General features: G+C 40.4%; 1 protein-coding gene across 1 annotated transcript in view; it reads right to left on the bottom strand.

Annotated features, from left to right (window-relative positions):
• The window catches only part of LOC102415544 (ATP-binding cassette sub-family C member 4), a 224710-nt gene that overhangs the window by 175479 nt on the left and 24226 nt on the right, over window positions 1–25005 (bottom strand). The window contains exons 4-6 of the mRNA XM_045162438.1: window positions 21992–22216; window positions 18270–18359; window positions 17092–17255 (exon numbers count right to left, since the gene is read on the bottom strand). Coding sequence (XP_045018373.1) covers window positions 17092–17255; window positions 18270–18359; window positions 21992–22216 — 479 coding nt within the window. The remainder of the gene's footprint in view (window positions 1–17091; window positions 17256–18269; window positions 18360–21991; window positions 22217–25005) is intronic.

The following is a 25005-nucleotide window of genomic DNA, read 5'->3' as shown; positions in this document are numbered from 1 at the left end:
CACTTGGCTGGCTGTAATCACCCTTTCGAGAGCCACATTTGACGAAGGTGATGAAAATCATTATTTTGGTTACAGCAAAAAATGATGTACAATTCATTCCTCTAAGGTAGGAACTATTCAGAATCTTGGAAATTTCCTTCCTGGAAAAGAGGACAGAAAATAGATTTTAAAACTACCATTGACATTCAAGGCATGAATTTGAGTGCCCTGTGTGAGTGGCCCCTTTCAAGGGAGTGGACACAGTTAAACTATCCCTCACATCATGAAGACACTACACAGTGCACACCCAGAGGTCTGCCCCCAAACCAGGACCACACTCTGCAGCACGACTTCACTCTTACAACTAAAAGAAGACTTAGAGTCACACTTTTTTAAACATTTTGGACCAATGAGACTGAGTTTGAACATTCATTCAACAAGTATTCATAACCACAAGTCCTGGGCAGGGCTCCTCACTGATGACAGAAAGACACAGCCCATCACCTCCAGGAGCTCATGAACTTGTGGGGGAAGAGAATAAGACACCCCAAAACTGTGACACACCAGATATTGGAAAGAGGCAGCCGCACAGCCCCCACAGGAGATCAGAGCAGAGTTGTGTAACACAGAGCAGTGGAGTGAGAGCAAGTTGCATGAATGTGGATCTTGAGAAGATAAGATGGAGTCAGGGTTGGCAGAGGCCAGAGAATAAGGAAGATGAGAGTGTATTCCCAGCAGAGGGAGGACCCCCGCAAAGGTGCAAAGTAAGAAGTGACAGGAAGCTGCCAGAGAATTCTAAGTGCCCTGTGCTGAAGTAAATCACTCATCAGATATTTAAATGAAAGATGGAAAAGTATTCTACAAAGAAAAAGCAAAGAAAACAACCTAGTGTTTTCATGGCTCTGTTTGGAAGGAATAATAATGATTCATAAAGTTTTGCTTGATACAGTTACATCCAATCTCTAAAATCTCACCATTTGTGCTACATCAAACTATAGTTTTAGTTTTAATGTCATCATCTCAAATACCAGTATCTTCTATGGAGAAGGAAATGGCAACCCACTTCAGTATTCTTGCCTGGAAAATCCCATGGACAGAGGAGCCTGGCAGGCTATACTATATGGAGTCATAAAGAGACAGACACAATTTAGAGACTAAATAATGACAACAAGCCCATCCTGTACCCTGCATTGACAATAGGCAAAAGCCACCTGCTTCAAAGAAGACAGAAAACCAGCTTCTGCCCAGGATCCTGAAATTGTAAAAAGCAGAGGACATCAGCTGGGGCAGAGAGGGGAAATTCCTCACACACACACTCCACCAATATAGGACAGAGAGACAGAAAATCCACTTGCTATCATCAGAAGAAGAAAAGGCTTTGGACTTTTCAGCTAAAGACTGATTTCTAGCAATTACATACTCTACTATCTGAAACATTTAACCGTCAACCATCATGTCTCTGTTTATGTTTCTATATTGGGTAAGAAAACAAAACTTACCTTGTGGAGTTCTTTTGTAATTGATTTCCATACGTGACAAAACTTTATAGACAGTGAAAAAGCTAAGGAGTATTGTTAGGTAAAAATAAATATAAAAGACAGGGAAAAAAATACTAACATCTTGAAATTACTGCCTTTGGGGGGTTTCTGGTACTAAGAAATAATTGGAAATTCATTTCTATATAAGTAAGAAGCATAAGCAAAGGAGAAAAGGAAGATATAAGCATCTGAATGCAAAGTTTCAAAGAATAGCAAGGTGAGATAAGAAAGCCTTCCTCAGTGATCAATGCAAAGAAATAGAGGAAAACAACAGAACAGGAAAGATTAGAGATCTCTCAAAGAAAATTAGAGATATCAAGGGAACATTACATGCAAAGCTGGGCTCGATAAAGGACAGAAATGGTATGAGCCTAACAGAAGCAGAAGATATTAAGAAGAGGTGGCAAGAATCACAGAAGAACTGTACAAAAAGATCTTCACGACCAAGATAATCATGATGGTGTGATCACTCACCTAGAGCCGACATCCTGGAATGTGAAGTCAAGTGGCCTTAGGAAGCATCACTAAAAACAAAGCTAGAGGAGCTGATGGAATTCGAGTTGAGCTATTTCAAATCCTGAAAGATGATGCTGTGAAAGTGCTGCACTCAATATGCCAGCAAATTTGGAAAACTTAGCACTGGCCACAGGACTGAAAGAGGTCAGTTTTCATTTCAATCCCAAAGAAAGGCAATGCCAAAGAATGCTCAAACTACCACACAATTGCACTCATCTCACATGCTAGTAAAGTAATGTTCAAAATTCTCCAAGCAAGTCTTTAGCAATACATGAAGCATGAACTTCCAGATGTTCAAGATGGCTTTAGAAAAGGCAGAGGAACCAGAGATCAAATTGCCAACATCGGCTGGATCATCAAAAAGCAAGAGAGTTCCAGAAAACATCTATTTCTGCTTATTGTCTATGCCAAAGCCTTTGACTGTGTGGATCACAATAAACTGTGGAAAATTCTGAAACAGATGGGAATACCAGACCACCTGACTGCCTCTTGAGAAATCTATATGCAGGTCAGAAGCAACATTAGAACTGGACATGGAACAACAGACTCGTTCCAAATAGGAAAAGAGTACGTCAAGACTGTATATTTGTCACCCTGCTTATTTAACTATATGCAGAGTCATCATGAGAAACGCTGGGCTGGAAGAAGCACAAGCTGGAATCAAGACTGCTGGGAGAAATATCAATAACTCAGATATGCAGATGACACCACTCTATGGCTGAAAGTGAAGAGGAGTTTAAAGAGCCTCTTGATGAAAGTGAAGAGGAGAGTGAAAAGGTTGGCTTTAAGCTCACCACTCAGCAAATTAACATCATGGCATCTGGTCCCATCACTTCATGGGAAGTAGATGGGAAACAGTGGAAACAGTGTCAGACTTTATTTTGGGGGGCTCCAAAATCACTGCAGATGGTGATTTCAGCCATGAAATTAAAAGATACTTACTTCTGGAAGGAAAGTTATGACCAACCTAGATAGCATATTCAAAAGCAGAGACATTACTTTGCCCAACAAAGGTCCATCTAGTCAAGGCTACGGTTTTTCCAGTGATCATGTATGGATGTGAGAGTTGGCTTTGAAGAAAGCTGACACCAAAGAATTGATGCTTTTGACTGTGGTGTTGAAGAAGACTCTTGAGAGTCCCTTGGACTGCAAGGAGATACAACCAGTCCATTCTGAAGGAGAACAGTCCTGGGTATTAATTGGAACGACTGATGCTAAAGCTGAAACTCCATTACTTTGACCACCTCATGTGAAGAGCTGACTCATTGGAAAAGACTCTGATGCTGGAAGGGATTGGGGGCAGGAGAAGAAGGGAACGACAGAGGATTAGATGGCTGGATGGCATCACTGACTCAATGGACATGAGTTTGGGTAAACTCCAAGATTTGGTGATGGACAGAGAGGCCTGGCATGCTGCAATTCATGGGGTCACAAAGAGTCGAACACAACTGAGCGAATGAACTGAACTGAAGAAGCATTATACAAATTTTTCCTTTAAGAAGACAGTAAGTGGAAGAGCAGGTTAAAATGATGTCTCCCCTATTCTACTTAAACTTTCTGCCACATGTTGGGGGTGGAGTGCATAGAATTTAAGTTCATCATAATGTGAAAAACTTGGTAAGACTTCAAAATTAATTCAGAAAAGTCAACTGTAGTAACGTAGGTGAACCTAGAACCTGTTATACAGAGTGAGGTGAGTCAGAAAGAGAAAAGCAAATATTAACACATATATATCGAATCTAGAAAAATAGAACTGATGAACCTATTCACAGAGAATAAATGGAGACACAGATGCAGAGAACAATCTCAGAGACACAAAGCAGGAGGGAGAATGTAGGACAAATTGAGAAAGTAGCATTGACATGTATATGCTGTCATGTGTAAAATAGATAACTAGCAGGAAGCTGCTATATAACACTGGGAGTCTAGCCTAGTGTTTTGTGACAACCTAGAGAGGTGGAATGGGGGGGTGGAAGGCAGAGGTTCAAGAAGGTGGGGATATATATGTATATATGATTATGACTGATTCACCTTGATGTATAGCAGACACCATCACAACACTGTAAAGTAATTATCCTCCAAAAATAATAAGTAAATTCAGTAAAAATTGTGGAGGGGAGTACAAAAATATGGTGTGATATATACAAAAACTTACCTTCTCAAGCTGGTAATAAGGTCTATAAGTGACTTTTCCCAAGCATACATTTTTACTGTTCTGATGCCACTTATAAATTCATTCATGGTCCTGATCCTGTCGTCTGTGAGAGCTGCGGTCTTACTCCTTAGGGGACAGACATGAGAGATAAGCCTTAGTGATCACATACTAACTTTCTGTAGCATCAGCAGCAGGGGGCACAGGGAGGGACCAGAGATCAAATGATTCCCTGCAGCACCTCTGTGCCGACATCACAGGCAGGTCCTACTCAAAGTACAAATGGAGAAAAAGACTTCTAGGAAGTAAACAACTCAGCCTAATGCAAAGACTAATTCAGAGAACTTGCAGTATCAGCCAAGGAAGACCTGAAGTGAGTCAGATACAAATGATCCGCCCAAGAAGATGATGGTTGAACAGGAAAGGCAGAAAGGAATCTAACAGGAAGACAGTGTCTGTGCTGTAATAAAATAGGAGTAAAATTCTGGGGAACAGAAAAGATGAGGCTGTTAATAACATCAGGAAAGAAGAACAAGAAAAACTTCAGAGACCTTGTAGCACTGGAACAGGGCCTCAAAGGATAAGGAACATCTCTCGACAGCAAAGAGAGGAAAAGAAATTTCAAGTAAAGAAAAATACCACATGTAATGGTACACACAGACACAAAAGAACTCACATAGATTCAAACAACACACCTTCACCACCTGACAATCTGGACAATGACCCACTTCCAACCCTCTGGAACCTGCCTCAGTTCTAACTCATCACCATTATGCCCTTCATCACCAGTTACCTTTCTACCACATATGCTGCTGAGACTGTGGGACTTTATGAAAGTGAAAATGAAGTCGCTCAGTCATGTCCAACTCTTTGCACCCCATGGACTGTAGCCTATCACACTCCTCTGTCCATGGGATTTTTGAGGCCAGACTACTAGAGTCGGTTGCCATTTCCTTCTCCAGAGGATCTTCCCGACCCAGGGATCGAACCTGGATCTCCTGCATTGTAGGCAGATGCTTTACCATATAAGCCACCAGAGAAGTCCTAATAAAGACATAATTTGGCAAAATTCAACATCCATTTAAGATAAAAACCCTCCAGAAAGCAGGAATAGAAGGAACATACCTCAACATAATAAAAACTATATATGACAAACCCATAGCAAACATTATCCTCAATGGTGAAAAACTGAAAGCATTTCCCCTAAAGTCAGAAACAAGACAAGGGTGCCCAATTTCACCACTACTATTCAACATAGTTTTGGAAGTTTTAGCCACAGCAATCAGAGCAGAAAAAGAAATAAAAGGAATTCAGACTGGAAAAGAAGAAGTAAAACTCTCACTGTTTGCAGATGACATGATCCTCTATAGAGAAAACCCTAAAGACTCCACCAGAAAATTACTAGAGCTAATCAATGAATATAGTAAAGTTGCAGGATATAAAATCAACACACAGAAATCCCTTGCATTCCTATATACTAACAATGAGAAAACAGAAAGAGAAATTAAGGAAACAATTCCATTCACCATTGTAATGAAAAGAATAAAATACTTAGGAATATATCTACCTAAAGAAACAAAAGACCTATATATAGAAAACTATAAAGCACTGGTGAAAGAAATCAAAGAGGACACTAATAGATGGAGAAATATACCGTGTTCATGGATCAGAAAAATCAGTATATTGAAAATGAGTATACTACCCAAAACAACCTAGATTCAATGCAATCCCTATCAAGCTACCAACGGTATTTTTCAGAGAACTATAACAAATAATTTCACAATTTGTATGGAAATACAAAAAACCTCGAATAGGCAAAGCAATCTTAAGAAAGAAGAATAGAACTGGAGGAATCAACCTGCCTGACTTCAGTCTCTACTACAAAGCCACAGGCATCAAGACAGTGTGGTACTGGCACAAAGACAGAAATATAGATCAATGGAACAAAATAGAAAGCCCAGAGATAAATCCACGCACCTATGGACACCTTATCTTTGACAAAGGAGGCAAGAATAATCAATGGAGAAAAGACAATTTCTTTAACAAGTGGTGCTTGGAAAACTGGTCAGTCACTTGTAAAAGAATGAAACTAGAATACTTTCTAACACCATACACAAAAATAAACTCAAAATGGAAGAAATATCTAAATGTAAGACCAGAAACTATTAAACTCCTAGAGGAAAACATAGGCAGATTCATGTTGATATATGGCAAAACCAATACAATATTGTAAAGTTTAAAAAAAAGTAATAATAAAAAAAAAAGCCACTCTCTGACATAAACCACAGCAGGATCCTCTATGATCCACCTCCCAGAATATTGGAAGTAAAAGCAAAAATAAACAAATGGGACCTAATTAAAATTAAAAGCTTCTGCACAACAAAGGAAACTATAAGCAAGGTGAAAAGACAGCCTTCAGAGTGGGAGAAAATAATAGCAAACGAAGCAATTAAAGAATTAATCTCAAAAATATACAAGCAACTCCTGCATCTCAATTCCAGAAAAATAGAAGACCCAATCAAAAAGTGGGCCAAAGAACTAAAGAGACATTTCTCCAAAGAAGACATACAGATGGCTAACACATGAAAAGATGCTTAACATCACTCATTATCAGAGAAATGCAAATCAAAACCACAATGAGGTAGGATTTCATGTCAGTCAGAATGGCTGCTATCCAAAAGTCTACAAGCAATAAATGCTGGAGAGGGTGTGGAGAAAAGGAAACCCTCTTACACTGTTGGTGGGAATGCAAACTAGTACAGCCACTGTGGAGAACAGTGTGGAGAGTCCTTTAAAAACTGGAAATAGAACTGCCATATGACCCAGCAATCCCACTGCTGGGCATACACACTGAGGAAACCAGAATTGAAAGAGACATGTGTACCCCAATGTTCATCACAGCACTGTTTATAATAGCCAGGACATGGAACCAACCTAGATGTCCATCAGCAGATGAATGGATAAGAAAGCTGTGGTACAGATACACAATGTAATATTACTCAGCCATTAAAAACAATACACTTGAATAAGTTCTAATGAGGTGGATGAAACTGGAGCCCATTATACAGAGTGAAGTAAGCCAGAAAGAAAAACACCAATACAGTATATTAACACATATATATGGAATTTAGAAAGAACGTAATGATAACCCTGTATGCGAGACAGCAAAACAGACACAGATGTATAGAACAGTCTTTTGGACTCTGTGGGAGAGGGCGAGGGTAGGATGATATGGGAGAATGGCATTGAAACATGTAAATTATCATGTGTGAAACAAATTGCCAGTCCAGGTTCAATGCATGATACAGTGTACTCGGGGCTGGTGCACTGGGATGACCCTGAGGGATGGGATGGGGAGGGAGGTGGGAGGGGGGTTCAAGGGAACACATGTACACTCATGGTGGATTCAAGTCAATCTATGGAAAAACCAATACAATATTGTAAAGTAAAATAAATAAATTAATTAAAGAAAAATGAAGACATAATTAATCAAGACCAGTGACGGTCCTAAGATGGCAGAGGAAAAGGATTCGGAGACCACTTTCCACCCACAAATTCATCAAAAGGTCATTTGCATGCCGAGCAACTTCCACAAAACAACTTCTAAACGCTGGCAGAGGAAACCAGGCACCCAGAAAGGTAGCCTATTCTCTTTGAAAAGAGGAAGGACAAAATATAAAAGACAAAAAGAGTTAGGGACAGAGACCTGTCCTGGGGAGGGAGTTGTGCAGGAGGAGAAGTTTCCACACAGTAGGAAATCCTCTCACAGGCAGGTCAGTGGGGAGTTTTGGAATCTCAGATGGCAACATAACCAGGAGGAAACACACACACACACACACACACACACACACACACAGAATATGCACCTACCGCAGCTGCCAGTGGAGAAGTAGCCCACGTACTCGCATCCACTACCAACAAGTATAGACTGGACAGGGAGGCACAGGCTGCATAATCAGTAATTAGGGTAAGGACCGGGCCTGAATGCCCTGAGGACAATCTGAGGGAGCTGACATGAGATAGCAACCCCAACTATGGGATTGCCAGAGAGAAAAAAGAGAGAGAGAGAAAGAGAGAGAACTTGCCCATGAAAGGCTCTAACGCACAGCCTGGCCCACTCACGGAACAAAGTATTGAGCTAATACCAAAGAAGAGCTAGCCGGCTGCATACAGGCCCCTCCCCCGCAGCTCCCCAGAGGCAGACAGGCAGGTGTGTGACACCCAGAGCCGCACAGTAAGGGAGTGCTGCAATCTCGGCCCCAGGGACTGGCATCCTCCACCAAACTGTGAGCAGGTTCCCAATTGCTAACCACGTCTTCCTGGGATCCTGGACGGTTGACATCTGCCAGGAGTGTCATAGCCTGAGATCAGCTTCCCAGAGGAGACACACCTCTCACACAGCACACCTGAGATTGTGCTCTCCCAGTGCACACGGGATACCAAGCAGCATGAACCAGGGAGGTGATTAAGATGCATGGCCCACCTGGGACAGTGTGCTCACCAAGTACCTGGTGCTGCTTGGACCTGGGAAAGGCACAAAATGCACGCCCAAATGAGTCTGTGCCCTTGTGGAGTACCCAGGAACCTGAGCAGCTTAGACCTGGGAAGTGCACGAAAAGGCAGGCCCACTTTGGACAGTACCCCTGCAGAGGACCCTGGAGCCTGAGCAGTGTAGACCCAGGAAACACATGCCACCTTGAGCTTTGGCAAACCCAGTGTGGTCCTTACACTGCGAACACTCCCCACACATGCCAGCAATATTTGTTTGCAATGTCTCCCCCTCCCCACAACAGAACTGAACAGGTGAGCCTAAATAAGCGACCACCTTCACCCCTTTGTGTCAGGGTGGAAATTAGACACTGAAGAGACTTGCAAACAGAGGAAGCCAAAATAAACAAAGAAGAGGGAACCGCTCTGGAAGTGACAGGTTCAACAGATTAAAACCCTGTAGTTAACATTGACTAAGCATTGGAGGGGGCCTATAGACCTTGAGAAGAAGTACCAGCTGGAACAAGGAATTATCTGAAACTGAACTGACCCCACATTGCCCACAACAGCTCCAGAGAAATTCCTAGATATATTTTTACTATTATCACTTATTAATTTTTTAATTTAAGTCCCTTATTACTCCTTTGATTTTCATTTTTGTAAACTATTATCTTGCAAAAAAGACCCCATTTTTAAAGCAAATTCACATATATTTTTCATAATTTTATGATTGATTTTGTTTTATAATTTTAATATTCTATTTCTGAGAGTCTAACCTCTACTCTAGATTTTTAATCTTTGCTTTTTGGAATTTGTTTTCAATTTTGTACCTTTAGGAATATAATTTTCAGTACTCATTTTCACTTAGGTGTGTGAAATTGCTGGCTGATTTTATTGCTGTCACCCTTTTTGACTCTCCCTTTTCTCCCCCAGGTCACCTATATCCCCTCCCTCCCCTTTCTCTTCTCTACTTGACTCTGTGAATGTCTCTGGGTGTTCTGGGCTGTGAGAACACTTAGGGAATTGATTACTGGCTAGATTGCTCTCTCCCCTTTTGACTCCCCCTCTTTTCCCCCTGGTCACCTCTATCTCCCTTCTCCGTCTTCTCCATGTAAGTCTGTGAACCTCTCTGGGTGTCCCTCACTGTGGAGAATTGCTTCACCACTAATCTAGATGTTTTATCATCTGTGTTATATGGATGGAGAAGTCTTAAGGCTACTGTAAGAATAAGACTGAAAGCCAGAGGGAGAAGGTTTAACTCCAAAACTTGAGAACATCAGGGAACTCCTGATTCCATGGAATATTAATAGACAAGAGCTCACCCAAAAGGATACATTCCTACACTGAAACCAGCTCCACCCAAGAGTTAACAAGTTCCAGAGCAAGATATACCATGCTAATTCTCCAGTAAAGCAGGAACACAGCTCTGAGCATTAAAAGACAGGCTGCCCAAAGCCATGCCAAACCCATAGACACCCCAAAACTCACTACCAGACACTTCATAGCACTTCAAAGAGAAGCGATCCATTTCCACCCACCAGAACACAGACACAAGCTCCCCTAACCAGGAAACCTTGACAAACCACTAGTCCAACCCCACCCACAGGGAGAAGGCTCCACAATACAGAGGAACCATGAACTGCCAGCAAACAGAAAGTGTGGCCCAAACACAGCAATCTGAACAAGATGAAAAGGCAGAGACATATTCAGCAGGTAAAGCAACATGATAAATGCCCACAAAATCAAACAAAAGAGAAGGAGATAGGGAATCTACCTGAAAAAGAATTCAGAATAATGATAGTCAAGATGATCCAAAATCTTGAAAACAAAATGGAGTTACAGATAAATAGACTAGAGACAAGGATTGAGAAGATGCAAGAAATGTTTAACAAGGACCTAGAAGAGATAAAGAAGAGTCAATCAATAATGAATAATGCAATAGCTGAGGTCAAAAGCCCTCTGCAGGGAATCAACAGCAGAATAATTGAGGCAGAAGATAGGATAAGTGATATGGAAGATAGAATGGTGAAAATAAATGAAGCAGAGAGGAAAAAATAAAAAAAGAATTAAAAGAACCGAGGACAACCTCAGAGACCTCTGGGACAATGTAAAATGTCCCAACAGTCAAATCATAGGAATCCCAGAAGAAGAAGATGAAAAGAAAGGGCATGAGAAAACTTGAGGAGATAATAGTTGAAAACTTCCCTAAAGTGGGGAAGGAAATAGCCACCAAAGTCCAAGAAAACCAGAGAGTGCCAAACAGGATAAACCCAAGGTGAAACACCCCAAGACACATATTAATCAAACTAACAAAGATCAAACACAAAGAGAAAATATTAAAAGCAGCAAGGCAAAAGCAACAAATAACCCACATGGAGATCCCCATGAGGATAACATCTGACCTTTCAATAGAAACTCTTCAGGCCAGAAAGGAATGGCAGGACAAACTTAAAGTGATGAAAGAGAAAAAACCTAAAACCCAGATTACTATACCCAGCAAGCATCTTATTCAAATATGAAGGAGAAATCAAAAGCTTTACAGACTCAGCACCACCAAACCAGATCTTCAACAAATGCTAAAGGATCTTCTCTAGACAGGAAACACAGAAAAGGTTTATAAACTCAAACCCAAAACAACAAAATAAATGGCAACAGGATCATAATTATCAATACTACCTTAAATGTAAATGGGTTGAATGTCCCAATCAAAAGACAAAGGCTGGCTGAAAGAATATACAAAAAACAAACCCCTTATATGCTGTCTACAAGAGACCCACCTCAAACCAAGGGACACATACAGACTGAAAGTGAAGGGCTGGAAAAGGTATTTCATGCAAATGGAGACCAAAAGAAAGCAGAAGTAGTGATACTCATATTAGATAAAATAGACTTTGAAAGAAAGGCTGTGAAAAGAAATAAAGAAGAACATTACATAGTGGTCAAAGGACCAATCCAAGAAGATATAACAATTATAAATATATATGCACCCAAAAAGGTGTTCCCTCATTGCTCAGTTTGTAAAGAATCTGCCTGCAATGGAGGAGACCCTGATTTGATTCCTGAGTCAGGAAGATCCTCTAGAGAAGGGATAGGCTACCCACTCCAGTATTCAGTATTCTTGGCCTTCCCTTGTGGCTCAGCTGGCAAAGAATCCGACTGCAATATGGGAGACCCCGGTTTGATTCCTGGGTCAGGAAGATCCACTGGAGAAGGGATAGGAGACCCACTCCAGTATTCTTGGGCTTCCCTCGTGGCTCAGCTGGTAAAGAATCTGCCTGCAAGGTGGAAGACCTGGATTCAATCCCTGGGATGAGAAGATCCCCTGGAGAAGGGAAAGGTTACCCACTCCAGTATTCTGGCCTGGAGAATTCCATGGACTATAAAGTCTATGGGGTTGCAGAGTTGGACACGTCTGAGTGCCTTTCACTATCACTTTCATACACCCAACATTGGAGCACCTCAATACATAAGGCAAATGCTAACAGGTTTCAAAGGGGAAATTAACAGTAACACAATAATAGTGGGAAAATTTAGTACCCCACTCACACCTATGGTTAGATCAACCAAACAGAAAATTAGCAAGGAAACACAAACTTTAAATGATACAATGGACCAGTTAGACCTAATTGATATCTATATGATGTTTCACCCAAAACAATGAATTTCACCTTTTTCTCAAGTGCACACGGAACACTCACCAGGATAGATCACATCCTGGGCCATAAACCTAGCCTTGGTAAATTAAAAAAAAAAAAAAAAAAAAAAATTGAAATCATTTCAAGCATCTTTTTGAATCACAATGTGGTAAGATTAAATGTCAACTAGAGGGGAAATGGAGAAGGCAATGGCACCCCACTCCAGTACTCTTGCCTGGAAAATCCCATAGGCCGAGGAGCCTGGTAGGCTGCAGTCCATGGGGTCGCTAAGAGTCAGACACGACTGAGTGACTTTACTTTTACTTTTCACTTTCATGCATTGGAGAAGGAAATGGCAACCCACTCCAGTTTCTTGCCTGGAGAATCCCAGGGACGGGGGAGCCTGGTGGGCTGCCATCTATGGGGTCACACAGAGTCAGACATGACTGAAGTGACTTAGCAGCAGCAGCAGCAGAGGGGAAAAAACTATTAAAAATACAAACATATGGAAGCTAAACAACACATTTCTGAATAACCAGCAAATCACAGAAGAAATCAAAAAGGAAATAAAAATATGCAAAGAAACAAATGAAAATGAAAACGCAACAACCCAAAACCTATGGGATTCAGTAAAATCAGTGCCTAGACAAAGGTTCATAGCAATACATGCTTACCTTAAGAAACGAAAGAAAAATCAAATAAATAACCTATCTTTACACCTAAATCAACTAGAAAAAAAAAAAAAAAAAAAACAAAGGAAGAACCCCAGGGTTAGTTGAAGGAAAGAAATCATAAAACTTAGAGGAGAAATTAATAAAAAAGAACCAAAGGAGACTATAGCCAAAATCAACAGAACTAAAAGCTGGTTCCTTGAGAAGGTAAATAAAATAGGCAAATCATTAGCCAGACTCATCAACGAAGAAATGGAGAAGAATCAAATCAACAAAATTAGAAATGAAAATGGAGAAATCACAACAGACAACACAGAAATACAAAGATCATAAGAGACTAGTATCAGCAACTATATGCGAATAAAATGGCCAACTTGGAAGAAATGGATGAATTCTTAGGAAAGTACAACCTTCCAAAACTGAACAAGGAAGAAATAGAAAATCTTAACAGGCCAATCACAAACATGAAAATCAGAACTGTAATCAAAAATCTTCCAACAAACAAAAGCCCAGAACCTGATGGCTTCACAGGTGAATTCTATCAAAAATTTAAAGAGCTAACACCTCTCCTACTCAAACTCTTCCAGGAAATTGCAGAGGAAGGGAAACTCCCAAACTCATTCTATGAGGCCACCATCACCCTAATAACAAAACCAGACAAAGATGCCACAAAAAAAGAAAACTACAGGCCAATATCACTGATGAACATAGATGCAAAAATTCTCAAAATTCTAGCAAAGAAAATCCAACAACATATTAAAAAGATCATACATCATGACCAAGTGGGCTTTATCCCAGGGATGCAAGAATTCATTATTATTTGCAGATCAATCAATGTGATACACCACATTAACAAATTGAAAGATAAAAACCATATGATTATCTCAATAGATGCAGAGAAAGCCTTTGACAAAATTCAACATCCATTTATGATAAAAACCCTTCGGAAAGCAGGCATAGAAGGAACATACCTGTACATAATAAAAGTCATATACAATAAACCCACAGCAAATATTATCCTCAATGGTGAAAAACTGACAGCATTTCCTCTAAAGTCAGGAATAAGACAAGGGTGCCCACTCTCACCACTACCATTCTACATAGTTTTGGAAGTTTTGGCCATAGCAATCAGAAAAGAAAAAGAAATACAAGGAACCCAGATTGGAGAAGAAGGAAAAATCTCTGTTTACAGATGGCATGATCCTCTACATAGAAAATCCTAAAGACACCACCAGAAAATTACAAGAGTTAATCAATGAGTATAGTAAAGTTGCAGGATATAAAATTAATACACAGAAATCCCTTGCATTCCTATACATTAACAATGAGAAAACAGAAAGAGAAATTAAGGAAACAATTCCATTCACCACTGCGATGAAAAGAATAAAATACTTAGGAATAAATCTACATAAAGAAACAAAAGACCTGTATATAGAAAACTATAAAACACTGGTGAAAGAAATCAAAGAGGACACAAATAGATGGAGAAATATACTGTGTTCATGGAACAGAAGAATCAATATAGTGAAAATGAGTATACTACCAAAGCAATCTATAGATTCAATGCAATCCCTATCAAGCTACCATCAGTATTTTTCAGAGAACTAGAACAAATAATTTCACAATTTGTATGGAAATATAACAAACCTCGACTAGCCAAAGCAATCTTGAGAAAGAAGAATGGAACTGGAGGACTCAACCTGCCTGACTACAGGCTATACTACAAAGCTACAGTCATCGAGACAGTATGGTACTAGCACAAAGACAGAAATATAGATCGATGGAACAAAATAGAAAGCCCAGAGATAAATCCACACACCTGTGGATACCTTATCTTTGACAAAGGAGGCAAAAATATACAATGGAGAAAAGGCAATCTCCTTAACAAGTTTTACTGGGAAAACTGGTCAACTGCCTGTAAAAGAATGAAATTAGAATACTTTCTAACACTATACACAAAAATAAACTCAAAATGGATGAAAGATCTAAGTGTAAGACCAGAAATTATAAAACTCCTAGAGGAAAACATAGGCAAAACACTCTGACATAAATCACAGAAAGATCCTCTATGACCCACCTCCCAGAGTAATGGAAATAAAAGCAAAAATAAACAAATGGGAACTAGTTAAACTTAAAAGCTCTTTTATAATGAAGGAAAATATAAACAAGGTGAAAAGACAGACTTCAGAATGGGAGAAATAGTAGCAAACAAAGCAACTGACAAAGAATTAAGCTTAAAAATATACAACCTGCTCATGCAGCTCAATACTGGAAAAATAAGTGACCCAATCCAAAAATGGGCCAAAGAACTAAACAGACATTTTTCCAAAGAATACATAAAGAGGGCTAACACATGAAAAGATTCTCAACATCACTAATTATCAGGGACATGCAAATCAAAACCACAACCAGGTACCATCTTATGATGGTCAGAATGGTTGCTATCAAAAAGTCTACAAAAAATGAATGCTGGAGAGGGTGCAGAGAAAAACGAACCCTCTTACACTGTTGGTGGGAATGCAAACTAGTACAACCACTCTGGAGAAGAGTGTGGAGATTTCTTAAAAAACTGGAAATAGAACTGCCATATGACCCACCAATCCCACTGCTGGGCATATACACTGAGGAAGCCAGAATTGAAAGAGACATATGTACCCCAATGTTTATCGCAGCACTGTTTACAATAGCTAGGACATGGAAGCAACCTAGATATCCACCAGCAGATGAATGTATAAGAAAGCTGTGGTACATATACACAATGGAATATCACTCAGCTATTAAAAAGAACACATTTGAATCAGTTCTAATGAGGTGGATGAAACTGGAGCCTATTATACAGAGTGAAGTAAGTCAGAAATAAAAACATCAATACAGTTTATTAATGCATATATATGGAATTTAGAAAGATGGTAACAATGACCCCATATGTGAGACAGCAAAACAGTCACAGATGTAAAGAACAGACTTTTTGACTCTGTGGGAGAAGGTGCTGCTGCTGCTAAGTCGCTTCAGTCGTGTCCAACTCTGTGCAACCCCATAGACGGCAGCCCATGAGGCTCCCCCTTCCCTGGGATTCTCCAGGCAAGAACATTGGAGTGGGTTGCCATTTCCTTCTCAGGGGGGGATAATTTGAGAGAACAGCATTGAAACATGTATATTGCCATATGTGAAATAGATGACCAGTTCAAGTTTGGTACATGAAACAGGGCACTCAAAGCTGGTGCATTGGGACAACCCAGAAGGATGGGATGTGGAGGAGGCGGGAGGGGTGTTCAGGATCAGGGGGCACATATATACACGTGGCTGATTCATGTCAATGTATGGCAAAAATCATCACAATATTGTAAAGTAATTAGCCTCCAATTAAATAGATTGATTTAGAAAATTAATCAAAACTGACTTTGTCCTTGGACACTTATGAATTAATGGTAACATGTGAATTAAAAATAAGACATGAATATACATATTGGAAAATCACTCTAACCCAAGCATAACAAAAATGCATGCAACTAAGATTGAGCCTGTAGGATTATTACTATAATAATGCTTAAATAACTTCAATATAGGTACATTATGCTCAAGGATACTCTACATATTCAGGTACAGTGCTGAGAGGCTCTGGAAAATCCCATAACTTTTCAAGATTATCCTTCAGCTTAAAGCTGGAGCCACCACTGGCTAAACTAAGCCTGAAGGGTCTACAACACACACAAAGAAGAGATCAGAGAAGGCATTTTATTTTTTAAACAAAAGCATCCAACAGATTGTAGTTGTCACCAAATATATGTTGCTGCTGCTGCTGCTGCTGCTAAGTCGCTTCAGTCGTGTCCAACTCTGTGCGACCCCATAGACGGCAGCCCACCAGGCTCCCCCGTCCCTGGGATTCTCCAGGCAAGAACACGGGAGTGGGGTGCCATTTCATTCTCCAATGCATGAAAGTGAAAAGTAAAAGTGAAGTCACTCAGTCGTGTCCAACTCCTAGCGATCCCATGGACTGCAGCCTACCAGGCTCCTCCATCCATGGGATTTGCCAGGCAAGAGTACTGGAGTGGGTTGCCATTGCCTTCTCTGAAATATATGTTACCTATTTTTAAAACCAGTGTTTCACTTACCGGAGTGATGAAAACCACATCCCAAAGCAGCTTTGCAACAGCAGAAGGAAAATGAGAACCGCCATCCCAGCAAGACACGATATTCCTGTTTCCATCCAGAGCAGGGCAGTCACTGCAATTGCCTGCAGTGGCCCCACCCACACATAGTGCAAGAACATTGTTATCTTAAAGAAAAAGATAAGCCTTCTCAGGATATTATAAAAAAACAACACAAGTAAGGACACAGTATAGAAATAATATGCTTGTGAAGAAGATACAGGAACCAAAACAGAAATGATCACAGTGGATTTTAAACCTGCTAAAGCAGAAATCCACATATCCACCCCAGATGACAGTTCTGAGGCAGCACAGGACCAGCCACGGAAAACCCAACCAGCAGCACTGGAAGGAAGATCTGAATTTTATCCACAACACAAATGAGCTCAGGGTTACCCCAAACTCTCTTTGCTCCAAAATTCAGTCACCATCTCCCTAGGAGAGCCTATATTATGGTACCTACTACTCTCTCCAGTAATTACTTAAGTATTTACCTCCCTGACAGACTGTGGCTTTGGGGGGACAAAAACTAAGCCTAATTTATCCCTGAAACTGAGTAGAAGTCTTACTTCATGTTTGATGAATGAATAATTGAAGGAGAAGTGGTCTAGTGCAGTAGAGATCTGACCAACAGCTACAATGCCCTGGGTAATGTGATCTATTCATAAAGTAAATGGGAAAAAAGAGTGTGAGGGGACAGCAGAGAGTAGGTTGTGTCTGGCTGAGGACCATCCACTTGGCATTATTCCTCACAGGCTCCCTATACAGCAGGCACTAAACAGGGAAAGAACAACCCCTGCCCACCAGGCCTTCATCATCCAGATGAGGAGGAAGACAGCCCAGCAACACCAACACCATGTGCCAAGAAGGGCCACACCAGGAGGACCCCTAGGGACACTAACCAAGCTGGGAAAGAATCCTGCTGCCTATTATTAGAAAAACAAAATTCTCATCCACAGGACAACACACATTGTTACATCAAAGATGCATACAGAAGAAATGAGAGTTGGATAAAAAGGACCCTTGTCTTAGGTCCTCAACAGAACCCTGGCTGACACCAAACCCTGGCACCTGGCATCCCAATAAGCTACACTCAGTAAGAAGGATGGGAAATGGAAGAGGATCCCTCAGGGACAGCTTACCTGATCAAACCTGTTCACATCATTAGACAGCAGGTTGACTATCTGGCCTGTGGTGGTCTTCCCCATGGCCAAGCTACTCAGATGAAGTACCTAGTAAGAGAAAGATACAGAGAATTGGATTGCCAAGGTGATACCAAGTCAATCTTACAACATAGCAAAATGGAGTGTGTTTTTGTGGGCTCTTGAGTGGTGCTAGGACAAAGAGAGTGACCCCGAACAGCAGGGCTCTAGTGACCTACGTTCATCCTTCATCTCCTCAATGTGGTGGCAGCCCCGCCCACAAGAACAACAAACGGAGGAGCAGGAGGTAGAAGCAAAATCCCCCATCCTGCTTCTCAATGAACTTGAACCTGCCTGAAGGATAAAGGGATGTTGATTTAGACTTAAGAACAAACCAAAATAAATTTGAGCCAAACTAGATATGAGTGGAAAGGCTGCCTTAAAGAAAGAAATTAGAGGACTTGGATGGACTATAAATCTGGAATTGATTATTAATTCTGTGTGTGACCTCATTTAAACACTTTGGGCTTAGTTTATTCATTCTGAAATGAGGGATTATAATGTTCAAAACACTGTTTCTGTGAGGAACCTCTGTTCTTAATGCCAGTCTGCTGACTTTACAAAAAACACAGCCTCTGCTGCACAATTCCTTTATTTGTTAAGAAAAATGCCCTAGAGATCTGAGGAACCTGAAGAGACAATATGAGCTGCTTCAAAGACCACCAATCGTATCCAAACAGAGTCTCACAGTTCATAAAACTGTTTCATTTAGTCCTCAGGTTAAACAGAAAAATCAATGATAAAGTGGGAATGTAAAACAACGTAGCTGCCATAGAAGAGAGTATGGAAGTTCCTCAAAAAACACAAAATTAGCATATAATACAGCAATTCCACTTCTGGGAATATACTCAAAAGAACTGAATGTATGAACTTGAACAGATATTTATACACTTGTGTTCAGAGCAGCAATGATCACAATAGCCAAAAGGTAGAAACAACCCAAATGTTCACTAACAGATGAATGGATACAGAGAATGCTGTATATACCTATAATGGAATATTATTCAGTTGTAAAATGGAATTAAATTTGACACCTGCTCCACCATCAATGAACCCTTAAGAGATTATGCTACATGACATAAACAAGACTCAAAATGACAAATATTTTACAATTCCACTTACATGGGATACCAAGTCAAATTCAAAGATTGAAGTAGAATGGTGCTGGCTGGTAGGGGTGGGGGTGGGGTGGCTGGAGAATTAGTGCTTATTGGATGCAGAGGATCACTTTGCAAAGATGAAATTCTGGAGATGAATAGCAGTGTTGTTTCCTCAACAATGTAAATGTTCCTAATGTCACTAAATTGTTGTTGTTCAGTCACTAAGTCATGCCCAACTCTTTGCAATGCCATGGACTGCAGCACAGCAGTCTCCTCAGTCTTCCACTACCTCCTGAAGTTTGCTCAAATTCATGTCCATTGAGTCAGTGAAGGTATCTAAACATCTCATCTTCTGCCACCCCTGTCTCCTTTTGCCTTCAGTCTTTCCCAACATCAGGGTCTGTTCCAATGAGTCAGCTCTTCTTGTCACTAATGTCACTAAACAACGTTCCCCAAATTAGTTAAAATTGTAAATTTTATGTTGTGCATATTTTATAATAATTTTTAAAAATTAATGACCAAAATCCAAAAGTAACTTTACCAAATTTGTAGAAATGACAAATCATTTTATTTATGACACATCCCACTAGATCATTCAAAGTTCAGCTAAAAAGAGCCTAAACATTTCCCAAAGGTCACATTCCAAAGTGTTAGTTGGAAGAGGAAGAAAAACAGGTGGACAGTGGCTCACCTGTGCAGCAAACAGTGAGCTTTGCCTGAACCATGACCTCACACCTAACAAGGTTTTCACAGTGCAGTTCTGGTGAAATTTCACACATACTTATGGGAGCTAAGCACGATCTAGAAAGACAAACATCTAGCTAACTTGTGAAGAAATCTGAGTACTCTTCTCCTAAACAGTGAAAGGTACAAGAGAATAACAAATATGTGATGGGGGACAATGAAGAACCCTGGCTAGAGTGTACAGTCACCACTGCCATTTCCACGTCACCCAGGAGGAAACCAGCTCATGTGCCAAACACACACAGTGAGATGCCAGGGGCCCTGGGTTCATAGAGCGCTGAGATTAACAAGAGTCTGCTCAAGGAAAGATGAGGAGAAGACACTTTACATTTTGCCAAGAAAAACATTCCCAAGAAACAGAAGCTCTGGATAAGCAGCATAAGTAGCAACTAGGTAAAAGAAGCGATGATTTCAATTTAAATTGTTTGGTTTTAGCTTTTGATTAGGATTTAATCTTTTAATAAAAATTATATGTATTAAGGTGGACAACATGATTATTGTTAAAAATATACATTGGGAAATGATTTCTGTAGTAAAACCAATTAACATATTCACACTTTATGTAGTTACCATGTTGTGTGTCTCCTGAGAACACTTAGGTCTTCCCTTTTAGCTCAGCTGATAAAGAATATGCCTGCAATACGGGAGACCTGGGTTCAATCCCTGGGTTGGGAAGATCCCCTGGAGAAGGAAAGGCTACCCACTCCAGTACTCTGGCCTAGAGAATTCCATGAACTACATAGTTCATGGGGTCGGAAAGAGTCAGACACGACTGAGTGACTTTCACTTTCACACTTTCACTTGAGAACACTTCAGATCCACTCTAGCAGAAAAATTCAAGTATATAATACAAATAAATAAAGATTTTTAAAGCAAATAACCCAGGGCAACAAGATACTGAGAAACAAGTTTGCACAGAGCCTTTCAACAGTTGACATGGTGTATCGGTGGCAATTTCTTGGTAAAGACACATGAAATCCTAATCCCTTTTACACTAGCTAAGATCAGGGCAAGCTATGAAATAGTTGTGTGGCCTTTCTCAATATAAAAATCACTGAACACATCAAATCAGGTCTTATTAAAACTTCTATAATGCATTCTAAAGAGAAAAAGGAAACATAGTATTATGAAGATAACTTGAAAGAACAGCAAAAAATTCTCTCCCAAATTACTAAAGACAATGGAAATTTTCAAGTTTTATCCAAAATATCCAATTATTGTCTTTAATGCCAGTAAAACAATTGTAACTATAGCATATAGTGAGTCTGTATTTAGCCTGAGTTATATTTATATTTTTCTTTAGTTAACACAATTGTACTGAATGTGATTAAATGGGCCATTGAAAAATATAATCATTCCCTTTCTCAAATCCATTCTGTTCTCCAAGATTTAATTTTATAGATCCAATGCTGAAGTTCACTTTTAAACACAGTTTTGAAGGTTTTAATGAACAACAACAACAAAATGTCCAGAAATACCACTATGAGAATTAGGCATAAAAACATTGAAAATCAATGGGATACCTTTGATACTTTAATTTTTAATTAGATTTTATTACAGATTTAGTGGATATTATGCAACAGTGGATATTATGTGGCTAAAAGTCATAAAAGGTAGCCCTGATCCAATCTCAGTAGAAAACTTTTTATTATATATTGGAAAAGCAACAACAAAAAAAACGACTTGGTGCAAATACCAAGCTTCTCCAGTAAAGTACTAATGATCCCATTTACAAAATTTTTAGTTTACAGAGAACTTTCCCTAAATGTTCCTGATCCTTCAAGGGAGGTATACACTGTGAAACCGAGTGACACTTACCTTGCGGTAGATCATATGGCACAGGGCTACTCTCAGCCTCATTCCCACACGCTGAATGTGATAGAAGTACAAGTGGTGCAGAACAGCCCACACGAGCACGCTGGCGCTCAGCCCTGCCGCGTAGCCATAGGCTTCATGCAAAGCGGCAGAATCCGTTTGATTTGAGTTTTCAACATAATTAATCATTTTCCCCAAAAATATGGGCTGAATGACTCTGATGCCTTTCTAAAAGGAAAAAAAGGCTTAATTAGAAATGCAAGCTCTACCAGTTTTCTTAACACAAGCTTTACTTTTACCATTAGCATATTAAAAGGGCATTTTTGGCAAAACACTACATTTATGATTCACCTGAAAAGAAAATATCTATTAGACAAGCAGACAATAGTTTTAACCTTAAACCAAAATTTTATATTCAAAGACAATTAACCCTTAGGACTTTGTACTCAGTACACTCAAGAAGTTCAGTGCTTTAGAATACATTTGGCAAAATACCAAGTTATTCTTAGGGTGCCAGTGCTAAGTCGCTTCAGTCACATCCAACTCTTTGTGACCCTGTGGACTGTAGCCCACCAGGATCCTCTGTCTATGGGATTTCCCAGGCAAGAATACTGGAATGGGTTGCCATTTCCTTCTTCAGGGAATCTTCCTCACCCAGGGATCGAACCTGTGTCTCTTTGTGACTCTTGCATTGGCAGGTGGGTTCTTTATCACTAGCACCAGAAAAAGGTTAAGAAATTTGCTTCCATATGAACAAGCTCTGCTGGCAGTCCATCCCTGTCCCCCTGTTCTTTCAACATCTCAGCCTAACAGAAAGTCAAAATGGTTCATGTATGGGAGACACACTCTTATCACCTTCTTAAGAATCTTTATGAACTGAGACACTGGGACAAACGCATTCACTTGTACCCACCCCAAACTTCACACATCAGTACAACAAGAAAACAGAGCCCAGACTCTATTGGAACATCACAAAGAAACCAGGCTGGGGAGGTTCTTAGGGTCTCAGCCCCGAGGGACACTGTGTCAATATGTCCCTACCCTCTAGAAGCTGGGCTGTCCCTTGGAATCAAGCTAAAAAACAATTTTTGTCCACGGTTTGCCATCAGCCACTTATTGAAAGTGCTGGTTTGGAAGAAATGTTACCAATCATCTCTTCCCTAAGGCAAAAGTTAAAATCCTAAACCAGTGAGGTGGGAGACACTGAGCCTTCTCCCTTGAGTAAGACTTAGGGACAGCAATTTTCTTTCCCAAAACTAAAGATAGAAAACTGCAACACTTGCTCACCCTGCCAAATGGCCACTCCACCCCACAACCTACTTCTTCCCTCTAGTCACCCCTTGAAGGTCCCCTTCTCTCCCATCAAAGAAAACCAAACACTCAACACAAATCCAAGTCATCAAAAGTAAACGCCATGACCCTCAACATTATTTCTTCCACAGACTTCTCAAAAGACAAAATGTCAAAACTTTGGAAATCTTTCAGGAACTTGACTTTGGAGCAAGCTTTTCCTTTTAGGCAATCCTTCCTTATTAACATAGACAGGATAAGCAACTGCCAGGTTTTCCTTGATAGCACTCTTCTGTCTGTCTGAAGTTGTGGAAAGGATATGCAAGAGGAAGGGAAAGAGAATCCCGAACAACAAATACAAACAAAACTAACAAACATTTTCTGCTCAACAAATTAGTGCCTGATGAGGATCTATAGAGAAAGTTGTCCCCATTCCTCAAATGGATGTAACATTAAACCCCGACACTCCTCTCTTGTTCTGCACCCACAGGTTCACAGGCTACACCAACTGCCTTACCTTCCACAAGGTAATAGAAAGCTTCATCTATTACAGAGAAGAAATCACTGTTAAGCTAAAGAATTATGCATAGGATGATCAGATCAGAGTAAGAGGATCTGTTCTCAGGAACACAAAGTTTCACTGTTACATCTCCATTGACCCCTAGAGGTTCTAAGAGCTTATGGAAGAGCCCCTCAATTTGTACACTGTAAAACAGACTTTGTATGTTTTACATACAAAGTCTTGTATGGCCTTGGGCAGTCCAGTGCTGCAGCCTGCAAACCTGGGGCTCTCCATCAGAAGCCCAGCACTAACACCTGCCATCCCAAACGGTCCTAAAACTTATGATTTTCTTAGGAAATCATTGTTGCCTGTTACTCAGCTCTCCTTTTGATCCTGATACTGTTCTAATTACAGTAAGTATAATGTCACCCACCAAAGAGAATACTGATAGATGCAACAAATTCACCAAAAAGTAGTATAAAATAAAGGCACCTCATTACTATCTGATTGGATTTTTTCTGCTGAGAGATAGTATTTAATAACCAAGTTGAGCAGATAGCCTCATTAAGGAGTAATGCCATGGACTTTCCTAGTGGTCCAGTCGTTAAGAATCTGCCTGCAGATGCAGGGGACACAGGTTCCATCTCTGGTCAGGGAAGATCCCACATGCCGTGGAGCAGCTAAGCCTGTGCACCACAACTACTGAGCCCATGTGTGCTGACTACTGGAGCCATCACACCTAGAGCCTGTGCTCCGCTACAAGAGAAGCCACTGCAGTGAGAAGCCCGCACACAATAACTAGAGAAAAGTCCTTGCTCAGCAGTGAAGACTCAGTGCAATCAAAATTAATTTTTTTTTTTTTAAAAAGAGTAAGGCCAGTGGTGAAAGACAGGGAAGCCTGGCATGCTGCAGTCCCTGAGGTAGCAGACACCAACACGACTGAGCGACTGAACAACAAATGCCAGTCCTGGCTCAGAGCTTCCTCTCCTCTGTCTGCTCTTTTTAAAAATCTTGTTTATTTATTTATCTTTGACTCTGCTGGGTCTTCTTTGACACACACGGGCTCTTCCTTGCGGTGTGGGCCTTCTCTCGTTGAGGTGAGGGCTACTCTCTAGTTGTAGTGGTCGCACTTCTGGTTTTGCTGGCTTCTCTTTTTGCAGAGCAGAGGCTCTAGAGCACACAGGCTTCGGTAGGTGCACCAAGTGGGTTCTGTAGTTGCAGTTGA

The sequence above is a fragment of the Bubalus bubalis genome, chromosome 13, assembly GCF_019923935.1.
Source record: "Bubalus bubalis isolate 160015118507 breed Murrah chromosome 13, NDDB_SH_1, whole genome shotgun sequence".
Classification (NCBI taxonomy): Eukaryota; Metazoa; Chordata; class Mammalia; order Artiodactyla; family Bovidae; genus Bubalus; species Bubalus bubalis.
The sequence above is the reverse complement of the archived record's forward strand: the minus strand, read 5'-3'. Positions and strand labels throughout refer to the sequence as shown.